The 23,149-nt window shown below is 37.9% G+C and overlaps 1 protein-coding gene across 1 annotated transcript in view; it reads right to left on the bottom strand.

Moving 5' to 3' along the window:
- The window catches only part of ITGBL1 (integrin subunit beta like 1), a 128,973-nt gene that overhangs the window by 17,783 nt on the left and 88,041 nt on the right, over positions 1–23,149 (bottom strand). Inside the window, exon 8 of the mRNA XM_066176414.1 lies at positions 264–380. Within this exon, the coding sequence (XP_066032511.1) occupies positions 264–380 (117 nt within the window). The remainder of the gene's footprint in view (positions 1–263; positions 381–23,149) is intronic.

Below are 23,149 nucleotides of genomic sequence, written 5' to 3'. Positions count from 1 at the left end.
AACTTAGGATACACGACAGCACTTGCTTTTATATGTTAGCGTTCCTGAAGTCTTAAAATAAATATTCTCTAACATGTTCAATACTTCTAGTGCTTGTTTCTTACAAAACTCTGCCATCTTATTATCAATCAATGATGCAAAAATAGTGTATAGTGACATTATACTACGAAATCAAGGGGAACAGAAAGCTATATACTGTCAAGATTTAGTTCTGTTATGTTGTTAAATTATGCTATGTTATGTGATATTAGGTGAACACCTACCCCCACAGACATTGCCATCTGCATTTTCACACTGTCGATCATCACATTCACAGTTTTTGCCATGAACTCTGTTGTCTCCTGGAGGGAAGCAAGTGCATTGGCCACATTCACATCTCCCTGTAAGAAAAAATAATTGTTAGAGTCACGATTTCAGTAAAATAAAATAAATTGAATCCCAAATTTATGCCACATCCTAACCCCAAAGACAAACTACAAGACATACTGTATTAATTAAAGTATAGCAAATAAACACAATTAAAAAACAAACAAACCAATGAAAACACATCAAAACAAAACTATTCCTCCTCCATGGCAACCAGATGGAAAGGATATCGCTGTTATAATCTTAGTGGAAACAGCAACAATAAGCAATCACTGGCACTGCATGTTTTTCATATCTGAACTTAGCATAACTGAGCTGGGCCATGCTTATCCACATAATTAACCTCTATAATTGATCTAAAATATTTAGCACATATCTCAGAAACACCAAGACAAATGTGATCAGAATTAGTCTATGCACAGAGCTATCTAAGATATTCTCTATTTAGGTAGAAAAATAATTCCTCAAATACTCTGCCAAGCTTTTTGGAAACAAAATCACTGTAATTTTTCTTGTATAGATCTGAGGAAATAAGCACAACCTCTGACACAGTCTCCCCTTCCATCCATCTATTTACAGAAGAGCTCCCCAGAGCTTAAAGGAACTACAGATTTATCCAAGCTCCCACCCATCTTCACTCCAAACCCCTAAGACTAGTGAGTACTAAATGGTCAGATGTGGAAAAAATTAATATCTAGGACAGTCTTACATTGCACATATCTGAGACAAACTCAGTTCAGGAAATGGGCCCTAACTTCTAAGAATTTGCCTCTGTATGTTTTTTAGTTATTTTATGCAATGCTGGTGAAAGAATATTCTAAATATGGCATAAATCATGGACCAAACTCATACATTTGATGGCCTTGGGAAGGGATAATGTGTGTACAACATGGCCACCAGAGACATGGACTAGGATGCACAAAACCTGCCCTTATTGATTTAATTTAGTCACAGCATCAGTGAAACTCAACTTGGGCCTGGTCACTGCTCTACTGGCTGCAACCCCCAAATTTATAGTATTGCTGGAAAGTAAAAAATATCCTCCAAGTACAGCCGTTCATTATGCAACCAGACAGTTCACAACACACTGCATTATTTTTTTCCAGCATTGTCTGAAATATTTGACTGAATGGGAAAGGACTGTTAATGAAAACCTCAGTGAAGGTTTTCTAACTGTAGGTGACAATAACACCTTTGAGGGTAAGATACTGACAGACAATTATTAATATTCTTCTTTTCCCAACTTTTAACCTTATTTTGTTATATTTGTTTGTGGGACTTTGGGGCTTGTTTTTTGTTGGGCTTTTTGGGGGTTGGGTTGTTGGGTTTTTTGTTTTTTTTTTTTTGGGGGGGGGGGTTTGGTGTGTGTGTTTGTGGTTTTTTGTTTGCTTGTTTGTTTTTTTAAGAAAACAGTTTAATTGAGTTGGATTAGGGAGAGATAATTTTACTTATGGAAAAAAAAAATTCTAAACTCATTTTATAACTTCTATACTCTTCATCTTCCCAAGCCTCAATGTACATTGCATTTCTGAGCTGACATTTTATGCACCAGGATTCAATCTAGAAGGACATAAAGTGCAAGAATTTTAGAAAAGACATACTCCTAAAAAGAATTAGAGTAAATACTTCTTAATACCTTTACTATATGAATAGTTTAAAAACTATGTTGCATTGACAATTATATGAGGATACTTGTTTCAGAAAGAAACTTTTTATAGGAAGTGCATCTACCACATAATGAAAGTTGTGCTTAGTAATCATGTCAAAATTTAAGATATGATTGTCTACAGAAGAAATGATGCTATTTGCCTGCATTCTCTAAGCTATCATTATTTGTCAAGCACAGCCACATTAGAAGTTGGAAATAAAAAATCTTTAGTGCCTAAATTTATTGAGTTTAATTTGGCTCTTTTTATGCCTTCACCTTAGGTAACCTGATCACTTTCACAGAAGTGCCACATTACCCTGTCCCAAGGAACAGACAGTAACCCATAGGTTGAGAGGCACCTGATAAGCAGGACCCATCTGTTGTGGAGACTGTAACGTAAACAAAAGCAGAATCTTCAGCAGTGGTCTCCTGGCCAGCCATTGCTATAATAAGGATGCCTGAAGATGGTAAAATCATTCCAAACAAGCTGCTTTGACTAGAGGAGTCCTTAGAGATGGAAAATCGTCCAGAGGAATGAGCAAAGAAAGGTCTTATAATGAGGGTCTCTCATGTTCTGTAACTAAGCATTATCTTCAGTAATTGTTAATTTAATAAGTCATAGTCCAGTGGCTGGTCCCTTGTGCTGCAATGGGAACAGGCTCCTCTCAGTCCCTGCTGCAATTAATATTTATTCATTTTAGTTAATGTACAACAGTTTCACCAGCAGAAAAATGGAGGGAAGCCCATCCCTAGGCAGACTGGGTACATTTTTGTCATGTAAGAGATATAAGATCAGAGGGAATTTAGGCCCTACTTTCTCAATCTGCGCCTCGAATGTTTGGGGTTTTTTTTGCCTGGCTCCCACCTAAGTTCAGGGTATGATTTAGATCATCTGACTGCAGGCCTCAGTAGAATTGAAACTGTCCTTAAAATAGACAGAAACCTCAGTCAGCAAGTGCCCTAGAGAAGGATTTCTTTGAGTTATTTCTTTATTTTTAAATATTCAAAAATACAGTTATAGTAGTTTATTACACTGCTGCTGAAATTGATACTCAAATTATTAGTTTGGTTATTTTTAAAAATGTTACAAAATCAGCACGGGAAATTAATTTAATGGTATCCCTAAACTGCAAGTTTGTACTGGCTATAAAAATATTCTTCCTCCAAAAGTAGTGAGATTTTGGTTAGACTATGTAAATTTGGCTCACTCTAAGGAGACAATTTAACAAGGAATTAAAGTCCTGTTGCTTCTCAACAGCTAACTATATAGTATGTATCTGCTGCTGAAATATCAGAAGCCGTACCTTATTCTGTGATCTTCTTTTCTTAGCTATTGTGATAAAATACTTATCAAACAAATCCAATCATTCGAAAGTAATTTGAAGCTCACGTTAAACTGAAAAGGGATCCGCACTTTACTAAACATACCCTTTCTTTGTATAGAATAATAGGTTTACCATAGCAACCTGATTATACATGGAAAGCTACTGCCATACATCCTAAATTCTCTTTAAATTCCAAGGCATACAGAAACAGTTAAACATGGGATGACTATAATTTTCTGCACCTTCTCAACCATCTGTGCAAGAGCTACACTTTATGAGCAAAAAGAAACCAGTTGACCTCAGATACTTTACAGCAAGCGGCTTCCACTCTTCCTCGCTAAACAGGGAGAGTAAATGTCATATTCTAATGGCTTCAGATGAAGGAAGCTTTACAATGGAAGTTGTATGAGCCATTAGCACTGAAATGCTTAAGCTACTTACTGCAATGCAAGATGCTAAGAATAGAATAATTATACAAGACATTTGCCTACAGTCTTAATATTTCCTCACACTTCTTCATCCCATTGATGTTAATAGAAGTATTAACTTATGAATAATAATTTTTAGTACTTGAAAAGTGACAAAAGATCAGCTTAGGTTGGGTTTTTTGTTTTTAAAGGGAATTAAAGTGCCATATCTCATCAAAACACAAGTTCACTAGATAACTGACTCTAAATTTAAAAAAGCCATAAGCTTTTAGCTTTTGATTTTTATTCCCCATATACATAGCACTTTTTCATTCAACATGCATAAAAACATAACTAAACAGTGTCTAGATTTACATTAAACCTGTTCACGTGCAAATTGCTCTGATCAGGAGCTGCTTTCATTCAAACTAACTTCCCATTGCCTATATGGATTGAATGCAAGTCTCCTTTGTACAGGTAATTTTAAAACACTGTGCTAGAAGTATGTAATTTGTGTAACAAAGCATTTTTACCCTGCTATTGCCAGCAAAGTAAGAGACAGTAACAGCTTTCAATGTAAAAATAAACACTGAATATAACAAGATATACTTCATTGTCTTTCCCTGCCTGTAACTCTATAACATAAAGGATTTTTCTGTGCAGGATGATGAATTTTTATTTTATAAATGAAAAAAAAAACAACCAACCTTTTTTTTTTTTTTTTTTAATGCACAAGGAATAGAGTGTCAAATTGCACTGAGACTGTGGTAAAAGCAAGACAGTTTTATTTGGTATGTCAAAAAAATGGTGTTTCAGGCTACTGATAAATAGGAGGGAATCTGCATTTAGTAAGGATTTTTCTGCCCCATGGCTGTCCCAGGCTTAACACCTGAAAGCATTACCTATCAGAAATTGCAATTTCTTATCACATAATCTCAGCCAACTTGAGTACATTCAGTAAAGCTGCTGTGTCTTTCTGCCAACAGAACTCATTTCATGCTGGATGTAAGAAAGATGATCTAAAACAATGTTCAGAAATGGCAAATCGGAGAAGGGGGATGGGAAGATTCGTACAGAAGATCACAAAGTTCAGTGGATATAAAAGGTAAGGGGAAGCAGATGTGGCTGAAGGAAGCAATAGCAAGTAGCAGATTCAAGTAAGGCAAAAGAAAATCCACTGATTGAGTGGTGGAGGGAATAAAAGTCCAGTAAAGGGGAAAAAACTTTAAAATTGGCAAACCATAAAATTTGCAAACAAAACTCAACATTTGGCAAAAATAGGGTGGGCAATATCATTGTGCCTTGCTCAGTCTGAGGTGTTCACAGCAGCACACGCCAGCTGAGTTTGATCAATGTGTAGAAATCTAGACTCAAGCAAGAAACGGCTACAGACATCTCAGTGGCCATGCATTGTGTGTTTTGTATGTCCTGTTCCAAAAATTATCAGGAATTAATTCCCATCTAAAATGGTTTTTAAAAAATCATATAAAAATATTGTAGTGACTAGACAAAAAATAATTCTGCCTTATACGTGAAAGGATCCTTGGGTTTTAAAATGCTGGCAATTCTTGCATCTGGTTGGTTGGGTGGTTTATGATGTGTCAGAAAAAGGGAACCTTTGGAAGCATCTGCAGTATGTGCAAAAGTATCCTTAGAACCTCTTTAAATGCATGAATATCTGGCTAATTTCACCCAAATGATGAAAACCTGGGGATTAGTTTCTTACAAGGACTTTAGGCAAGCAAGGTATGAACCTGTACCTGTAGCTATGATGGAAAAAAAATTTCCTCTTCTCAAAAAGTTTTATGAACTTATATCAGTACAAGATACAAGAACCACAAAGGATTTCTTCTCTTGCACAGGATTTCTCTGCTAGGCTATTAGGGGCTTGGGGTGAAGGACTTGTTTTTGTGGAGCTAATTTGAAAATTAGGTGACAATTTAGTGTTCCACAAAATGTTCAAGCAAGAAGCACTTTTTAAAATCTTTTTTTGCAACGCATAATGACAAATAAATTTATGCATTTATCTTCTCATCCATAAGAAAAAACACTTGGCAGTTATTACAAGAACAAGTTGTTTGGGTTTGGATTGGGAACTAGCTTTCTCTCTCTAAATCAGTATACAGAAAGTAAACATGCCTTGGGTCTACTCATAAAAAGAGATTATTTGCAGCATGACTGACCCATGACCTCGACTAAAGATATAAAAGCTCCAGAGAAGGGCTTAGCTGAATCATACCAATATAAAATGAAATTAAAATGGCTTTAATAAATCTAAAGTAATTTCTAAACTTCAGACTTTTGTGCACCTTTTTTTCAAGAATTTTGTACACCAAAGTAAACTTTTAGCAGCAACTTCTGAGAGTTTTATTTAAATAACATGAACAGTAGCTGGCATATATAATTGGGTTAAATATCTGTATTTTTCTTAGTCTTACTGGTCACCTCTCAGCTGAAATAACTGCATCAGCTACTACATTCAGCACTACTGACAGGTCTGAGATAAATGGATATAAATGTATGTAAATATTTGGCCTAAGAAAAACAGCAGAAATTCACAAATTAAGAAAGTCTTTTGTTAAAGCTGCCTGAGAATTTCCACTACTGTGTGATTTATCAAGTTGTTCACTAGTACAAAGTACCAAGATTTCCCTTATACAATAGCTATCATGGGCATATTTTTTTAGACAGCAAAAGGTATGTTTCTTTTTGTTTTTTTAAAAATTGAATTGCTTTATGATGTGAAAGAGCACCAAAAAAGGTCTGTCAGTTTAGTTTGTCCTTAAGAGTATAAAACCTCAAAACACAAAAGCCCCAAATAGCCCTAAGACAAAAAGATCTCAAGAAATAAAAGTATGCTATCCCAAAAAATGCAAATTTCACAACAATGCAAGCAACTGAATATCCAGTATTGTAAAAGCAAGTGTTATCCAAGAGCAACTTCAAACAGCTGAGACCTGTCCCCCAGCTTTGGAACACACATGATGTATGACTGGAAGTCTAATTGCACAGTTGGCATATGGCACCTGAAGTAAATGCTTTTTCTATGTGACGGGTTACTAGTGAAATACTTCCTTAGATAATTCCACTCAACAGCACCACTTTATAGACTTAGCATCAGATAGTCTTTTAGAGCTCCTGCCAGTCAGCAATATTGATTTTATCTCCTTTTCCATGCTGCCTTTCTTTCTATTTTTTGTTTTTCATTTTTTCCCCTCCCTCTCTTCAAAAATTTTGGTAAGAAGTACTGCTGCACTGCTAGTTTCCTTTTCAGATTGTCAGCTTGACATCTGCTATCATCATCAAGCTGATATGTCTCCTCCATCTGCCTGCTCTCAGTAGCCCTGCTTTGAGGATGCACTCAAAAGCTCCTATTACATTTCTGCACAGCCAACAGGGAATTTCTTTCTTGAGGAGTTCCAGGAGAGGAATCATCCAGAACACCCCTGCCCACTTTGTAGGAGCAGAATTTTAGCCGCATGCATCACATTTCCTGGTGTCATCTTCCTCAGTTTCTCACACTGGGGGTGCATCCTTCACAGTTCACTCACTATATTAAGGGGACAAGTAGGACTAGGAAAGCAATTACTTCTCCCTTTGAAAGAAAGGTGATAGTCAAAGTCACCACACAGAGGAGAGATGTGTGGAGAAGACAAGAAAGAAGGTGGCAAAACAGTTTCTAAAGAAATGTGTTGTTAAGGCAGAGAACAGTGGAAATTGAAGGGGAGGAGAAGGAATACATTGGGGAAAAAGAGAAAAATTGACAGCATGGCAAATTTCACTCTGAAGATGTACAAATCCTAGAATTCAGGTAGCCATCATCTGATTTTTAAATTCTCTTCCTCTGCCCATCTCTTTTTCATTCCTGCCCCCCCCACAAATGCTTTCAAAAACTCAAACTATGAAGAAAAAATACCGCAAAGAGACGCTACTAAATCAAGCAAAGGATACAAAGCATTCTACTAAAACAAACATCTCCATAGAATATTAAAAATGAAGTTATGTTTGATTTAAAGGATCTGACCTAAGAATGCTTCCTCTTCACCTTGACAACTATCAGGAAAAGTAAGTCTCATTTCCTTTTCAACCTATTCAGCTGCCTGATGCTTAGCATAAGCTGCTACGAAATATTTTCTAGCAAAAGCCAAACATAATAAAGAGGTACAATCCCACACTGAAAGATGCATGAAACACAAGGCCATTGTTCAAGAAGCCATGATAGCTTTTCAGCCATTTAGAGCTTTATACATTTGACAGCCTTATCATCCAGAGGACTGACTGCTCACCCCATTTTTTTACATGATCTGCCAGGTAAAGAGTCATAGCACTAATTCCACAGAGGTATTTAATTTGCAGATTAATTTACTAGAAAATGTCAACTGCTTTGTGGAAATTTAATCACCAAAATGTTAACCTCGTTCACTTCCTGCTGATGCCTGTTGTTTATTAGATAGTAAAATTCAAGATATTTTAGGGTTGTAATAGAAGCCTCTCTATTAAAACATTTAAACTCCTAAGTGGTCTGCTCTTTGAAGTTTTAGCTAAGATTAAAGTACTTAATAACAATAAAACAACAATATGAAAAGATTCAACTGCATAGCAACCATCAATACTATTTGCAGATAACAGACTGCTAAGTTCAGAAACCATGGCAACAAATGACATCACACTGTATCTACCTTATTGATTAGCTTTCACCTCAAGACTTTTTCCAGAAATGAAAGACATTTCCTAGCAACTGCTTAATCTACTGAGTTGTTCCAAGCTAAAATGCTCTTACCCTTACTCTGAAGCAAATTTTTCCTTTTTTGCTGCCAACTGGCCAGATTGTGTATCCTCTTGTTACAAGGCTCCCTAATCAGTTGTAGAGATGATTTAAGAGCCTTATGGCTCTTAAAATCTTTGCCCCAAATTTAATGGCATTTGTGATATTATGCTTTTTCCCAGCACCCAAAAAGTCTGGCTCTGTGGAAAACTATCCAATATGGAATGAAAAAATAAGCTTTTGAAGAAGTTTGAATGAAGGAGTAACAGCTTTTTAAATGCAAAGTTTATCTTCAGAAAACAACGCAATCCTTCACTTCCCCACTCTATGATTTGAAGTATTAGTAGTAAATTCTTCATTGCAAATAAGCCTGGGTTTACAGATTTCAAGAAGAGTGCATAGCAATGCACAGTTGCCCAAGGGTTCACAAAGGACCAGCCAGGCACATTATGTATCACTCTACAGGTATGTACTTGTTTAAAGTCCTTGAAGGTAATTACCTCTTTGCTCATCTGTCTTGATACAACCTCATGAGCAGGCAAGGACACTGGAAAGACTGAGTTGGAGAGAACAGAAATAATTAGGAGCCACGTATATTTGTATTCAGCCTCCTGTTTGAATGACCTGAATAAAACCAAGCGAATTGAACCACATGCAACAAGTAATTAAAGCCTACCAGTGACAGCTCCCCTATTTCCACCACAAAAAAGATGTATTTGAGATCATTCTCCAAAAACAACAGTGTTCCTGACAAATACAATGGTCCTGTGAAACACTAAAATTTAGGCAATTTTTTTTCACTTAGTTAACTCGAACTCCTACGAAGAGATCAATACTGACACAATTACAAATACCTTAATATTCTTGGTAATTCGGAGAGAAAAAAAATCAGGTTTATAGTGTGAATTAGCCCCAAAATTTCTTGAAGGATCACTGCTAATGATGTGCTCCTGCCAAAATTTCTGCCTTGGCTGGAACTGACCGTTATTTTGCTGGTTTGCCACAATCAACAGATTAATCTGTGTGTTTAAGTTGTAGATGCAAAATGCAGCAGTCTTGTTTTGCAGCCAACCTGGCTCTTCCATATCACCTGCATTTATTCCTGACCCACTCTGCCACCAACTGCTCTGTGTCTGTTCTCAGTGGGGCAGCCCACTGAAAAAAGTGATATCTGGAAGGGTCTCAGCCCTTGGCCAGTGTCAAGCACTGGACAGGAGAGGAGGGAGCACCATCAATGGGCAAAAGAGGTGCTTGAAACTGAATGGAAACCAAGGACCAGGGAGTGAGAAAGTATTTTCCCATTAAATTTCCAGAGACTTTTAGACTATGGCACAAGAAGAACTTCTGGGAGTGCCACAGAAGTTTTATATAACCTTCAATTCTTTCCACAGTTTCTCTCAAAAGGGAGGAGAAAGAAAGAGTCCCCAGCATTCCCCAGAAAACATTAAAAGCCCTCCAGCAGCTAGAGAATTCAAAATCCATGACCAGTCATTATTACCTTGAAAACTTCAGTCAACAAGATTTTGAGGAAAATTTTAGTCATATGCATGATATTAAATATTGTATCTCTTTTGGTTTATGACTAATTATTTCTGTCTTTAAAAGTTACTGTTTAAAAAGTGATACTGTTATCAACACTGATACATGGAAAAACTACAGATGAAAGTAAGATTAACAAAATGTCAATTTTTTTAGAGCATTGGAAACATTCTGAAGTCAAACGAAACAAAAATAGTAAAACTAAGGTCTATTATATAAATCAGAGAGTAAGACGATCTTTTATAACTGATTTAAAATGTTAAGACTGTAAAGCCTGATAAGTACCGTAGGGAATTCTAAGCTAAATTGAAAACATCTATCCTCTTCAGTTTTTGAAATAAGTATAGATACTATGCAAAGTACTGCTTTGTCAATCTCCTCAGTCATCATGTAAGAATACAAAGACAATGCAAACAATTCTTTCTACAGATCAATTGCACTATTAAATATTTAAAACTTCATCAGAAATGAGATTGCTGGCTAGGAAAAAAAAGCAATCCTTTCAAGGAAAAAGCAATATTCACTGTAATAGTCTAGCAAAAAAGTACCTGCCAAGCCAAAGAACAACTGAGCAGATAAGTGTGGGCCTATCCAGTGAATCTTGAAGGTTTTTAACTTTCTACATAGAAAAAGAATGCATCAAAGCTACCTGCTGTAGCAATTTGTGTACATTTTCTCCCCCAGAGTACTTTTTCTAAGCACATCCAGTAATATTTAAACTAAATCAGATTATTTCCCACTAATGAATGCATGGAGAACACAGTGTTCCCAAAGACAGCAGTTACTATTACAGAAATCTAAAGGTAAATGCAACTTCCTATCCCCTCTATCTACTTAGGAACAGTCATTCCAGGGAAGAGGAACATAAACCATGTTTTTGAAATAAATCCTGTATAGGTTTATTTCAGTACATTTTTAACCTTAACTAAAGCTCACTGGTAAAACAGTGAAAGTCAACAAAGCTGAAACACAATGGAGATGTCAATTTAAAGGTGGGAGAAGTTCCTGGGAGGTATTTCTTTCTTTTTAAGTGCTTTTACACTTAAAGGTAGCGTCTTGGTTTGGAAAGACAGGTATCTGCCAGGGAAAGCTGGAGCTTCCCTTGGGATGGTGAATGTAACCCCCCCCCCCCAAATTATTATAATTTTACAATTAGGGGCTTTCAGGCAAAGATATGGGGACAGGAACAACAGTTCTTTACTAGGAATATTAAAAATATAAATGTAGTAGTACAAAAAAATTAGCAAACAAACAAGCAAAAATCTTAGAAACCTTGACAGTGTCAGAATACGACCTGACACCCTGTTGGTCAGGGTGTTGGAAGCAGTCTAAATAAATCTTCCTGGAGTAACAGATGTGGTTCTGTTGGAGTAGAGATGATCCTGTAGAAGGGTCCAGTGGTGGTTAGATGGGTCCAGTCTTCCTCTGAAATCCAGTGGAAAACAGACTGTCCTGCTGTGCTGAATTTCAGCTTTTCTCTAGCTAGGAATGCTTGGCTCCTCTCACTGGGTGGAGCATCTCACACTGGGATAATCTAATTATATCACTCATGTGGTGAGCCTTAATGGTCCATTAACAGAAGATATCCCCTGGAGGGAGGATGGGTTGTGGAAGAGATAAAGAACATTGCTCCACCTGGTTTTAAAAGCTGGTCCATTAACAGAAGATACCCGCCCCCTGCCCCCCCCCCCCCCCCCCCCCCGACTTAAAAGAAAAAACACCTCTTCAACTCGTTTCAACAGACTGGGAATAGAATACATGCTTTTGATATATTGCAACCTAAGGTAGGAGCAGGAAAAATTATCTGAATGGTTTCAGAGGCAGCAGAAAATGGTACATGATGAGAAGACTATTAAAACAACCTTTTACATTATGGCAAGTATGTTCTAGAATATGTTCATGTAAGAAATGTAACCTAAGTTCCACCAAAGAAAGTATACCCACACTAATGGCAGAGATAAAGATGAAGGCTTAATTTGGATGGATAATGAAATTATTTGTGAGTAGAGTTAAGGCCAGATATACTGAAAACTCGTAAATCTGGTAAAAAGGAAGATTTGACAACGCATACCTAGATGAGATATACTTAGATGAGATGAATGGAAAACATTTGGTCATGAAGTCAGGACACATAAACAAAACCATTTACACAGAAGAATTAAGCTTGAAGGATAAGTTCAGAGTGCTCCAAACACCCTGAGAAATTAAGATTCAAAATGGAAGGAAAGAAGAGCAAAGATGCCTTCAAATGATTGAATTACAAAATCTTTTAGGTTGGAAAAGACCGCCAAGAACACCAAGTCCAACCACTAACCCATCACTGCCAAGGCCACCACTAAAATGCCTCTCTAAGTGCAACAGGTCTATGTCTTTTTAATACCTTCAGGGATGGTGACTCAACCACTTCCCTGGGCAGCCAGTTCCCCTGCCTGACCACCCTTTCAGTGAAGAAACTTTTCCAAATACTCTGTCTAAAACTTTCCCTGGTGCAACTTTAGGCCGTTTCCTCTTGTTCTACTGCTTGTTTCTTTGGAGAAGAGACAAATTTGCTACAACTTCTTTATGGGCAGTTGTAGAGAGCAAGGAGGTCTGCTCTCATCCCTGAGGAACAGGCAAGGAAGGCAGGTAAGCAGCAGAGCTCACAAAAGAATAAGTGGGTATTGGTGAGAGAATACAAAGAGAATTGATCAGCCAAAAGAAAGAACAAAGTAAGAAGGAGAGCCTGTGACTGATACTTCACAAAATTAAGCGAATTAATCTCAAAAATATAAAGGTATGCCAAAGGCATGAGGATGAGTAATTCTGAGAAAGATGTTCCAGCAAATGGAAATCTGAGTGTTTTCAGGAAAATCTTTCCAATTTGAAGAAAACTGACATTAAAAGAGAATTAAACACAATAGTTAGGTCAAGTAGTGGTGTGAAGAGAGAGAAATGCTACCTTATCCTCTAAAAGCAAAAGAACTTCTTTCCAAGTCAAAATGAATTTGTCTAAAGAAAAAGCCAATATATTTTCCATAATATATAATCAGACTCCATTTCCATAGAAAAACCACTCAGATTAATCAAGACATTCACCTTGCTGAAGTATGAAGCAATATATCATTTTACACACCACTGAGCCAAGAGAAAGAAACACTATTTTCTGTACCACCATGGTTGAAAACTTTACCAGCTTTAGCAGTTTTTGTCTGAGAACAATTTTTCTGTCACTGCTATGGCCACCCTACCTCTTAACGATGCTTAAAGTTTTAGCTTTCATGTTTTTCAGATTCTGTGCTGCCTAGGTGTGTAGTTATGAGCCTCATATTAAATGCTAGTAAAGCTCTCTTCACAGAGTAGGTAGACAAAACAAATCCTTTTCCTGATGAAGACCAAGGACAAGTTTCAGGCCCAGAAGCATAAACAGTGGACAGAAGGGAGGTACAAGAAGGATGAGACCTCACAAACTGAAGCTATAACTGGACAATTAAACCCCAAAATGCAAATGGACCAAAACTTACACAGAAGTGTGAGACCTTGTGACTCGCTGTCCATTTTGTGACCATTCTAAGTCCACCGTGGGTGCAGCCCTGGTCAAGCTCTTGTCGTGCCCAAGGTGTATCCTAAAAGCCTTTTCAATAAATATCTACTTTGTTCTCTGGCTCTGTTCAGTCTCTGTTTCAGGTCAGCCATCCCCAGGCACCATTACACACTTGCACAAAACCACCCTCGGGATCATGGTGCATGGTTGCACCTTCTGAGCTTCACCTTGGAGCTGAATTCAAGCAACCATTAGCAATCCACCTGCTTGTCTACAAGAAAGAAGTAGGATTACAGCCCCTGAGAAGCAGAGCAATAGCAACCAGCATATTAAAAGCAGTCAGCATGCAAAGTGGTGTTATGAAAAAACTCCACATCCCCACATTCCCCGTAGAAAGGGCAGGTGTCTGTCTCTGGAGAAAAACTCAGCTGCAAAGCCTGGGCTTCAGTTCACAACAACCACTGGAGATGAACCACAAAGTTTTGCAACACGTGTAAAGTAGTATTGTTGTTCATGGCTTTCACTGTGAGAGATTGAAGTGATATAAAAGAACAGGCAGGAGGCAATTCCTAGAGGGGATAAACATTGTTCCAGCACTAGGATGCCATCTCTGAGTTCAGCATGCCATGAATTAGTGCTAAAGCTGTTTGCTCATATGGATTTTTACAGACTATCAAAAATTCATCACAGCCCTTTTCCAGGAAATGTCAGATTTCTGTTTAGCAAATACAAAAAAAAAAAAAAAAATCCTAAACAAACAGCCAACCAACCAAACCCAAAACACCCCAACACCAAACAAACAAACAAACAAAAACAAAAAGAAAAACAAACCCAAACAAACAAACCCACTCCAAATTATGGCTAACCAGATAGAACACATTAGTTTGACAATCCCTGTCATACCTGATTTCGGTTGAAAATCAGGCCTGGATGGAGTATTCCATACTTGCTGTAAACATTTTATTATAGAAACAAAAAACAGTTTAAATATGTGAAAACTGCTTTAAACACAGAAAGAATGTGGGATCCACTTTTACTGCTCTTCTAGAGAAAAGTACTCTAAATAACTCAGACGTATAAAAGCAAGAGTTTAATGCTTAATATTTAATAAGTTTAATGCTTAATACTTAAAAAGCAATTAATTCAATAAATCTGTTGTCCAAGCTAATAAAATTTTGTTTTGTTTTATTTGTTTGTTTATAGCAGCAAGCAGTAATGACCTAAAGAGCATTTATTTCTTCAAAGAAGGTGGTTTGTCTCCTCTTTGCCAATAGAATCATAAGGAAATTTTATTTAAGCCTCCCCTCATTAGCTCCATGCAACTGAAAAACTGATGTGTTATTAAATTCCTGTGCAGCAAGATGTAAGGTTTCAGCAACTGCTTGGATTTTAACCCTTCTCCCCAGGAATGTGAGTTATGGCAGAGCACTGACAGTAGCAAATCAGAGTCTGCCACAGAAGAATTACTAATTTTGTTGCTATTTTCATTTCCCCCTTCCTGGAGTGGGAAGGCTAGTGAGGCTTGGTACTGAGGGAGTGGGAAGAAATAAGGAAAATAATCAGTAGAACTCATTATTTTTCTGTGAGAAATAGTGGGAGGCATAAGTTACAGGGGGTGGAAATGGTAGATCAGACAAGGGCAGAAACTGATACTCAGTTGTGAGAGGGAAAAAGAGCAGTGGAGACATCAGCTGAAAACAAGCAGCAACCACATGTAGCATGACATCAGTAGCATGCAAAACACACCAAAACTCCTGCAGTGCATACACAAACACAGAAATGAAGCATTTATTTTAAAAAGTGAATCACTCTCTACTTCCTTCCCAAGAGCAGCAGCCCTGCCTCCCCCCCAGCAGCAAGGCTGCGTGCATTTCAGCAGCACTGCCAGAGACATCAGGACTCTCCACTTTGCATAGTAATAGTCTGGCTTTCAGAAGCTTTGATGGTAAAAGGGGTCAACAGGCAAAGCATCAGCAGGCAACTGCCAGAGCAGGCTGTGTTGCAGCAGACCTGGATAGTCTGGCAGCGTTGCTTTCAGGATCCAGAGCCCGAGCACAGGCAGATCACAATGACAGAATTTAATATCTTCCTTGAAGCCTTCATTACCAGCACTGCTACTTAAATGAATGACTCATTCATACATCCTGTCTCAAAGATCACAACAGGAAATATTACACCCATCTCTATCTGTTTCTCCACTACTTTATTTATAGCTGTAATTAATGAAAAAGAAATGTATTTTCCAAAGAACTTTCATGGCACAATGGAATAGTATCCACAATCTGAATAGTTTACACAGTGTAAGCAATACATATTAAACCATACATACAACCCTGCCTCACTTTAGTATCTAACTGAAAGACAACCCAGGCTTACCCAAAAAGTCAGTATTGTTGAGCCTAGGTTCAGTGTTTAGAAGACCAATAAAATCAGTACACAAAACAAAACAAGCCCCATCTCAAATGTCTAGAGACAAGCCGAGTGCAATGCTTTGATATGACAGGGGGAAATGATTTTAAAATAAAAGAGGGTAAAATCAGATTAGATGTAAAGAAGCCATTTTTTAATATGAGGGTGGTGAAACATTGGAACAGGTTGAACATGTCTCTGCTCACTGTAAAGGGGTTGGACTAAATGACCTTCAGAGGTTCCTTCCAACTAAAATGAGTCTATGATTCTATGCTTCTGGGTCTATACAGCAAATGCAATCATTTTCATAAGCATTTTTTCCCCCAAAAGAGCTTGATCTGAAAATTGGTAGTACAGATGAATGCAGGTATTTTCTTTATGTAAACCCCATGCAAGACCACATGCATGCAAATGTTTCTTAAAGGCAAAATGCAAAAAAAATGCTGAACTTTCACAGCATGCTGCATCAAAATCACGTGATCACATGACTTATGACACAGAAATTCAATATAATTCTAGGGAAAATAACCCCACCACTATTTTAAAATGTCAAATTAATAACTCCCAAATGGAGAAAAATTTGGAATGGCAGATACAGTAGTGTGTGCATACAAACCAGCAACACCATGAAATCTGCTCGCAAGTCAAATGGTGCAATTCTGTGTTTCACAGAATCATAAAATGTTTTGGGTTGGGAGGGACCTTAAAGATCATCTGGTTCCAACCTTCCTGGTGTAGGCAAGGATACCTCCCACTAGACCAGAGTGTTCAGAATGCTGTCCAACTTGGCCTTGAACACTTTCAGGGATGGGGCATCCACAATTTCTCTGGGCAACCTGTGCCAGTGCCTCACCACCCTCACAGAAAAGGAAGTCTTCCTTACATCTGATGTAAATCTACTCTCTTCCACTTTAAAGCCGACACCCCTTGTCCTATCACTACCGGTTCTTGTAAAAAGTTTCAAACAGAACAAGCCCTGGATGCACTGAAAATAAAGGGTAAGAAATTCCATGTCAGCCTTCACCCCATCCTCCTGCTTCTGCTAGGAAGTAGATAAAAGCTTTAATGATTGATCTGTATAATATTTCCAAACAAATCTGTATCCAGAACTAAGTTATCAGCACGAACACAGATGCTTAGCAGAGTTCAACAACTCAAGCATGCTGCTACACTAATGTGGTTTCATTTCTGGAACTAGATCTTGCATGGCATGGCTAACACTAGGAAACACAAACCCAAGACTTTCTGTAGAAGACTCTGTGGAGAAACTCTTAGTAATGCTGAAGAGTTTTGAGCTCCTTCATGGTCTATGTTCCTAATGAAATCATATATTTTTCTGAAGAATCATATTAATGCCATGACAGTGGCACATGCCATAAAAAAGCCCTTGATTAGATGCAGTCCATGGTAACTAGGGAGATTTGTCTGGAACTCAAGCTATGTGGAAGCTCACATATTTGGTTTTTTTGCATATAGATACTTAGTGAAAATAAACTCAAATTTAAGAATGTCTGTGGCTCCAAATTCATTAGCAGAGTAAAGCCCCACTGGGCAGCACATAGGCTAATCTAAACTGGCCAACAAGGATCTATGCTTCCAAAACCTGAAAAACAGAAGGAGCAGCTCTCCTAAGGCCCCCCTTCAGCTCCCCTCTTCCTGCAAATGTTAAGTCCAGGCAGTTGTGGTTAGTGCCTGCTGCAAGGGAACAAATTCCTGAGTAGTTAAGTGATGAGTGACTATCCAGTTTTCATGTACTTGTTAACACAAGTAAAAAAGGAAACACAGCAAAAGATAAATTAACAGTAATGTCAGCATAGATATGTAAACCAGAGAGATACACACACTGAAGAGTGCTTTAGCTTTTCCTTTTCATTGACATACATAACACTACTCTCAGATGTTAGCCTGTTAAAATGAATTTACACCATCTCAAATAAGAAAAGAGATGGACAAAGTATTCTACTCCTATGGGACTGCAATACATTATCTTTAATTGAAATTAATTCATTTGTATTAATGGAAAAATGAAACTGTTACCATGAAGCCATGCTGCAAAATTCAACAGATTAATGTGTCCTTGTGGGAAAGTCTTTTCAGCTAAGTTACAGTGTCATCAACAGGGATCACAAAATAATAGAGCTGGGAAGGCACCCCTTGAGATCATCCAGTACAACCCCCTCCCTAGCACAGGGTGACCTACAGCTGGCTGCCCAGGGCAGTGCCCAGTTTGGTTTTAAATGACCCCAGAGGTGGAGATCACATAAAATCTCTAGGCAAGCTTTTCCAGTGTGTGGTCACCCTCATCCTAAAACACTTTTCTTTCATTTTAAACTTTTTCCTCTGCTGAATTACCATGGCACCAAGATGCTCACGGCTTTCCATTACACAGAAAATCAGAAAATTTCAAGATGAATTATTAAGATATTTCTCACCTATAGGAGGTGAAGAAAAATATATTTATTGATTAATTAGTGATCATTGAGGGAGTTCTGGGAAAAATCAATACAGGCTTCCCAAAAGCTTATGGTGGAACTACACAATACACATCTGCACTCAACACTTTCTGATTCATTTTAAAAAAAAAAAAAAACAAAAAAAACCCCAAAAACAAACAAAAAAACCCCAAAACAACCTGGGAAATGGAAAATTTATAGAACTCAATATGCCCACCCTACAATTCTTTGAAAATGTTTTGCAAAGGCTTTATACTCTTTGTTAATAAGAGGTTATGCTTTTTCCAAATACATAAATTAGGACCAGAATCACTACAGCAAGATATTTTATTTACTTCTAAGTAACACAGAAATCAATTATTAAGAGTGTAGCTGTTGCCAGCTACCTTTAAAACAGTGATACTTGCACTTCAAGTAATTTATTTTTCTTGCCCCACTGGGTGCAGGATCCTCAGAAAAAAAGCTCAGAGTAAGAAATGGCACCCATCTAGAAAGAAATACTCATATATTATCAAAATTGGGCTCCACATTGTTGCTGTTCACAACACAAAAGAACCACACTCAGTCAGGTTGAGAGGTGAGCAGAGAAAGAGGAAGTTTATTATGACTTGGGGTTTAAATAGGATTTGGAATGTGATCAAGGCTTGGGGGATGAGAGGAACACCTCTCAGACCCCAGTGGTCAAACCAGCAGTCCATCATAGACTGGAATGGAAACAATCTTATTTATGTTACATGCATGAGAAACTCCAGTAGAAATATGTAAACAAAATCAGAAGGCTGGAGAATCAGGGTAACATCACATTTATTCTAAATATGTTCCCTAGGGAAAATGAAAGTTTGTAAGACATCCCATCAGAAATTAGCCAAGAATGAAACTATGACAGCATAAATCTTCCTAAATATGCTATAAAGATATTTCAAGTTATTTTTCAGTTTTATTTGATCAAAGAATCAAATAGGTTGCACAAAAAGATATTCAGCATTCTCATTTTGAGTCAGTCAGTAGCACTGACTGTAATTAATACCTGATTATTTGTCTATGCTCTAGCATAAGATCTACTGTAGAATCTCAAGACAAGTTCAGAGAATGACAAAATCATGAAGTTTGGAAGAGACCTTCAAGATCATCTGTCATACTGTCAACTTAGCACAACCATAATCCCCCCTAGACCATATCCCCAGGTGCCACATTCCAACATCTCTTGAGCACTTTCAGAGACAGGGACTCCACCACCTCCATCATCAACTTATTCCAACACCCAACCACTTTGCAGTGATTTTTTTTTTAAGGTATTATCTAATCTTCCCCTGGTACAACTTAAGACAATTTCCCTTTGTCGTTTCATTTGAGAAATGGTAGAAGACACTGACCCCACCACACTACAACCTCCTTTCAGGTAGTTGTAGAGAGCAGTGAGGTCCTCTCTGAGCCCGAATATTTACCTTCTCTGGACAACATTGCTTCCCTCAGCTGCTCCTCACAGCATATGTTTTCTAGACCCTTCCCCAGCTCTCATGCTCTTCTGTGGACACACTCCAGCACCTCACTGTCCTCTTTGAAGTGAGAGGCCCAGAACTGGACACATTACTTGTGGTGTGACCTCACCTATTGCCAAGTACAATGGAATGATCACTGCCCTGGTCCTGCTGGCCACACTTTCCTTGATACAGGTCAACATGCCACTGATGTCCTTGGCCACCTGAGCAGGCTGCTGACTCATGGTCAGACAGCTGTCAATAGCTTTAGGTGAGCAGCTCTCAAACCACTCTTGCCCAAGCCTGTAGCATTGCATGGGGTTGTTTTGAACCAAGGGCAGGACCCATCACTGTGCATTGTTGACCTTCATACCTTTGGCCTTGGCCCATCAATCCAGTCAGTCCACATCTGTCTGCAGTCTTCCAGCCCCCTGGCAGATCAACACTCCTGCTCAACTCGGTGTCATCGGGAAACAGATTGAGGGTGCACTCGATCCCTTCACCCAGCTTGTCAATAAAGATATTAAACAGGACTAACTGGTCCCAGTACTGAGACCTGGGAAACAACACTGGTGACCAGCTGCCAGCAGGATGTAACTCCACTCACCACCACACTCTGGGCCCAGCCATTCAGTGAGTTTTTCACCCAGTGAAGAGTGCACCCATCCAAGTTTTGAACATCCAGTTTTTCCAGCAGAATGCTGTGGCATTCAAGCACACCAATGCACATCTCAAAACAAAACAAAACAAAACAAAACAAAACAAAACCAAAAAAAAAAAAATGGAAAAAAAGAAGTGTATTCTAGGAGACACAAGTAAAATTTCTGGCAAGAGAAGCATGACAGTAGAATAAAGCCTCTAAAATACAAAAGCTTAGCAATTCCAAATAACACAATTCAGATCTTATCAGAGCTTTGTATAGCAGGATTTATAGCTGAACACACACAAATTGTGCCAAAGTGTCATTGCTACTGTGTTTGTTCACTTACATACAACTATTTTGTTATCATTGTAAGCAATATATAGAAAAAACTAAAATCACTAGAAACAGAGTATTTATTATTTTAAAGCAAAATGCTCTAACCTGTAGAGTTTATCATGAGACTGCAGGTTAAAGACATCAGCCATTTTTCATTCTGCAGTAAATTTATTTCATATCCTGCCCATGTTATTGGAATAAAAAGGGCTGTGGGAAGTGTCAAATTCAAGTATCACTTGAATGAAAAGAATTGCTCAGTATACCTCCATTTTTTAATCTGCAGAAGATTATTCAGGAGCATGGGTTAACTCCTACCAAGCGTTGTTTCTGTGTTGCAGTGTGCAGATGAAACAGCAATAGAAGTGTTCTTTTCTCTCTCTTTTGAACAAATTATTTCAGTGAATTATTCCTGTATAATACCAGGATGAATTATAAATACTAGCATCAAAAAAACAGTAATAGTCTAAGAATGAGGGCAGGGGCTTCCACAATACAGCCAATTGAATTACTTCAAATTAATAGTATGAGTCATCAACAGTCATGAACAAATTAGGAAGCTACCTTATCACTGTTCATTGTACAGAGAAAGGTGCACTGATTCATTAAGTCAAAAAATAAGGAAATATAGAGGGCAGAAGGATGTAGTAGAAGCCCACAGCTCTCACTGCATGGTCTGGGCAAGGCAGTTATCTGGATTCATCTTCTTTCCAGGAAATAAGGGATATAGAAAGTGATAGTGTCCTGGCTCTGCTGACTCCTTGCAGCATGCTAAGAAACACAACTTGTCTCCGTGAGAGAAGGATCTCATTACACCATCTGTAATCAGCACCGGTCAGGCATTGCCCAAGCCCATTAAGGAGCCCAGTGAACAGCTGTATCTCCTGCTGCTACTTCTGCTCCTCCTTAGAGACTTTTCAGAAGACATTCTGGCCCAAGACTTAGATAAATCATAGAGGAGGAAGGACAGGAAATTATCTGTTGTTATTCAAATCTTGAGATCTTTGCCCTTGAGCTTCTTCATTTTTTCTTCAAACCAAAGCATTTCTGTACATTGTCTTTCATAAAGTTATGGTCTTCCTGATATCTGACTCAATAATTAATGTGTAAAGTTATTGCTTGCATGCATAATCTTTCTGTCTCATGAATATGTGAAGGAGGAAAGATTATAAGTTGTCAAATGCTTCCAGAGCCTCTTTCCATGACAGAATGATAGATCCCAATGCTGTATTTAAAACACAGCTGAATAGATAAAAATAGTGTTTAACTTTTATAGTCATTATGAACCACAGTAATTTATTGAACCCTTCAATCAGCTGAGGAAACAAAAGATTGGGAATGGGTGAATGACTCATTTCTTTTCATGCTGTGTGCACTGATGCTCCAGTAACTTGATGCTCTAAAGGCTAAATAAGACTGCACAAATGTATCACTGAAATGAAGCAAACAAAGCACATCATAAACAAAAACAAATCAGTGGAAAGCACTGAGGGAAACTCCAACTAGTGGTTGGCTCTTAATTAGCTGTATCCACAGGATGTGTCTGAAATAGTTGAGAAGACAAATGTAGCTTTCACAGCGATTCAGGGAAAAAAAAAGTTTCAATAGAAACAAAAAGTCTAAGTAAATAGGCTCAGATATTTCTGCACCCAACAACTTGACTAAGGAATATGTTTTGCACTCCTTTTCTCTCTTTTCCCTACCCACAGAAGGAATTCAGATGTCACGTTAACACAAAGCAGTTTGTCTGTAACCTCACAATATATACTGATGAAAGGCATAATCTATTTATATTTACAGAAGACACTGATTTTTGTGTTACTCTGTTTATAAATTGGAACCACCTGTTACAGAGTATCTGTAAAGTTGGTTGCTTGAATTAATCTGCCAAAACACACAGAGATCCTGATTCAGCATAAACATAGTATATCTGATCCTGTATCCCTTCACTAACCACGAAGAGTGTTGGAAGATTCATAAGAATTCAGTTTGCTATGACAAACTCTGTGTTACAAAACTCAGCTCCTTACCATGCATCTCTCACAGAATAACAGGACTCCTGCAAGATTGCCTATAGATCCAAAAGCAGGCATAACAATCATAAAAAATCAGATGAGAAAAGGGCACATATAATTAATGAATTATTACCACTCCTGCTTGGTTGAATGTACAGAGAAGCCCAATTCTTTCCAGGTGTCAAAGCAGTAAGCTGCCAGGAAGGTAAAACAAAAGGAAAAAAAAAAAAAAAAAGCAGGGGGAGGGG

The sequence above is a fragment of the Chamaea fasciata genome, unplaced genomic scaffold (genome assembly GCF_029207755.1).
Source record: "Chamaea fasciata isolate MVZ Bird 193981 ecotype frontalis unplaced genomic scaffold, bChaFas1.0.hap1 SCAF_2, whole genome shotgun sequence".
In the NCBI taxonomy this organism is placed as follows: Eukaryota; Metazoa; Chordata; class Aves; order Passeriformes; family Sylviidae; genus Chamaea; species Chamaea fasciata.
This window is presented reverse-complemented; position numbering and strand designations above follow the sequence as displayed.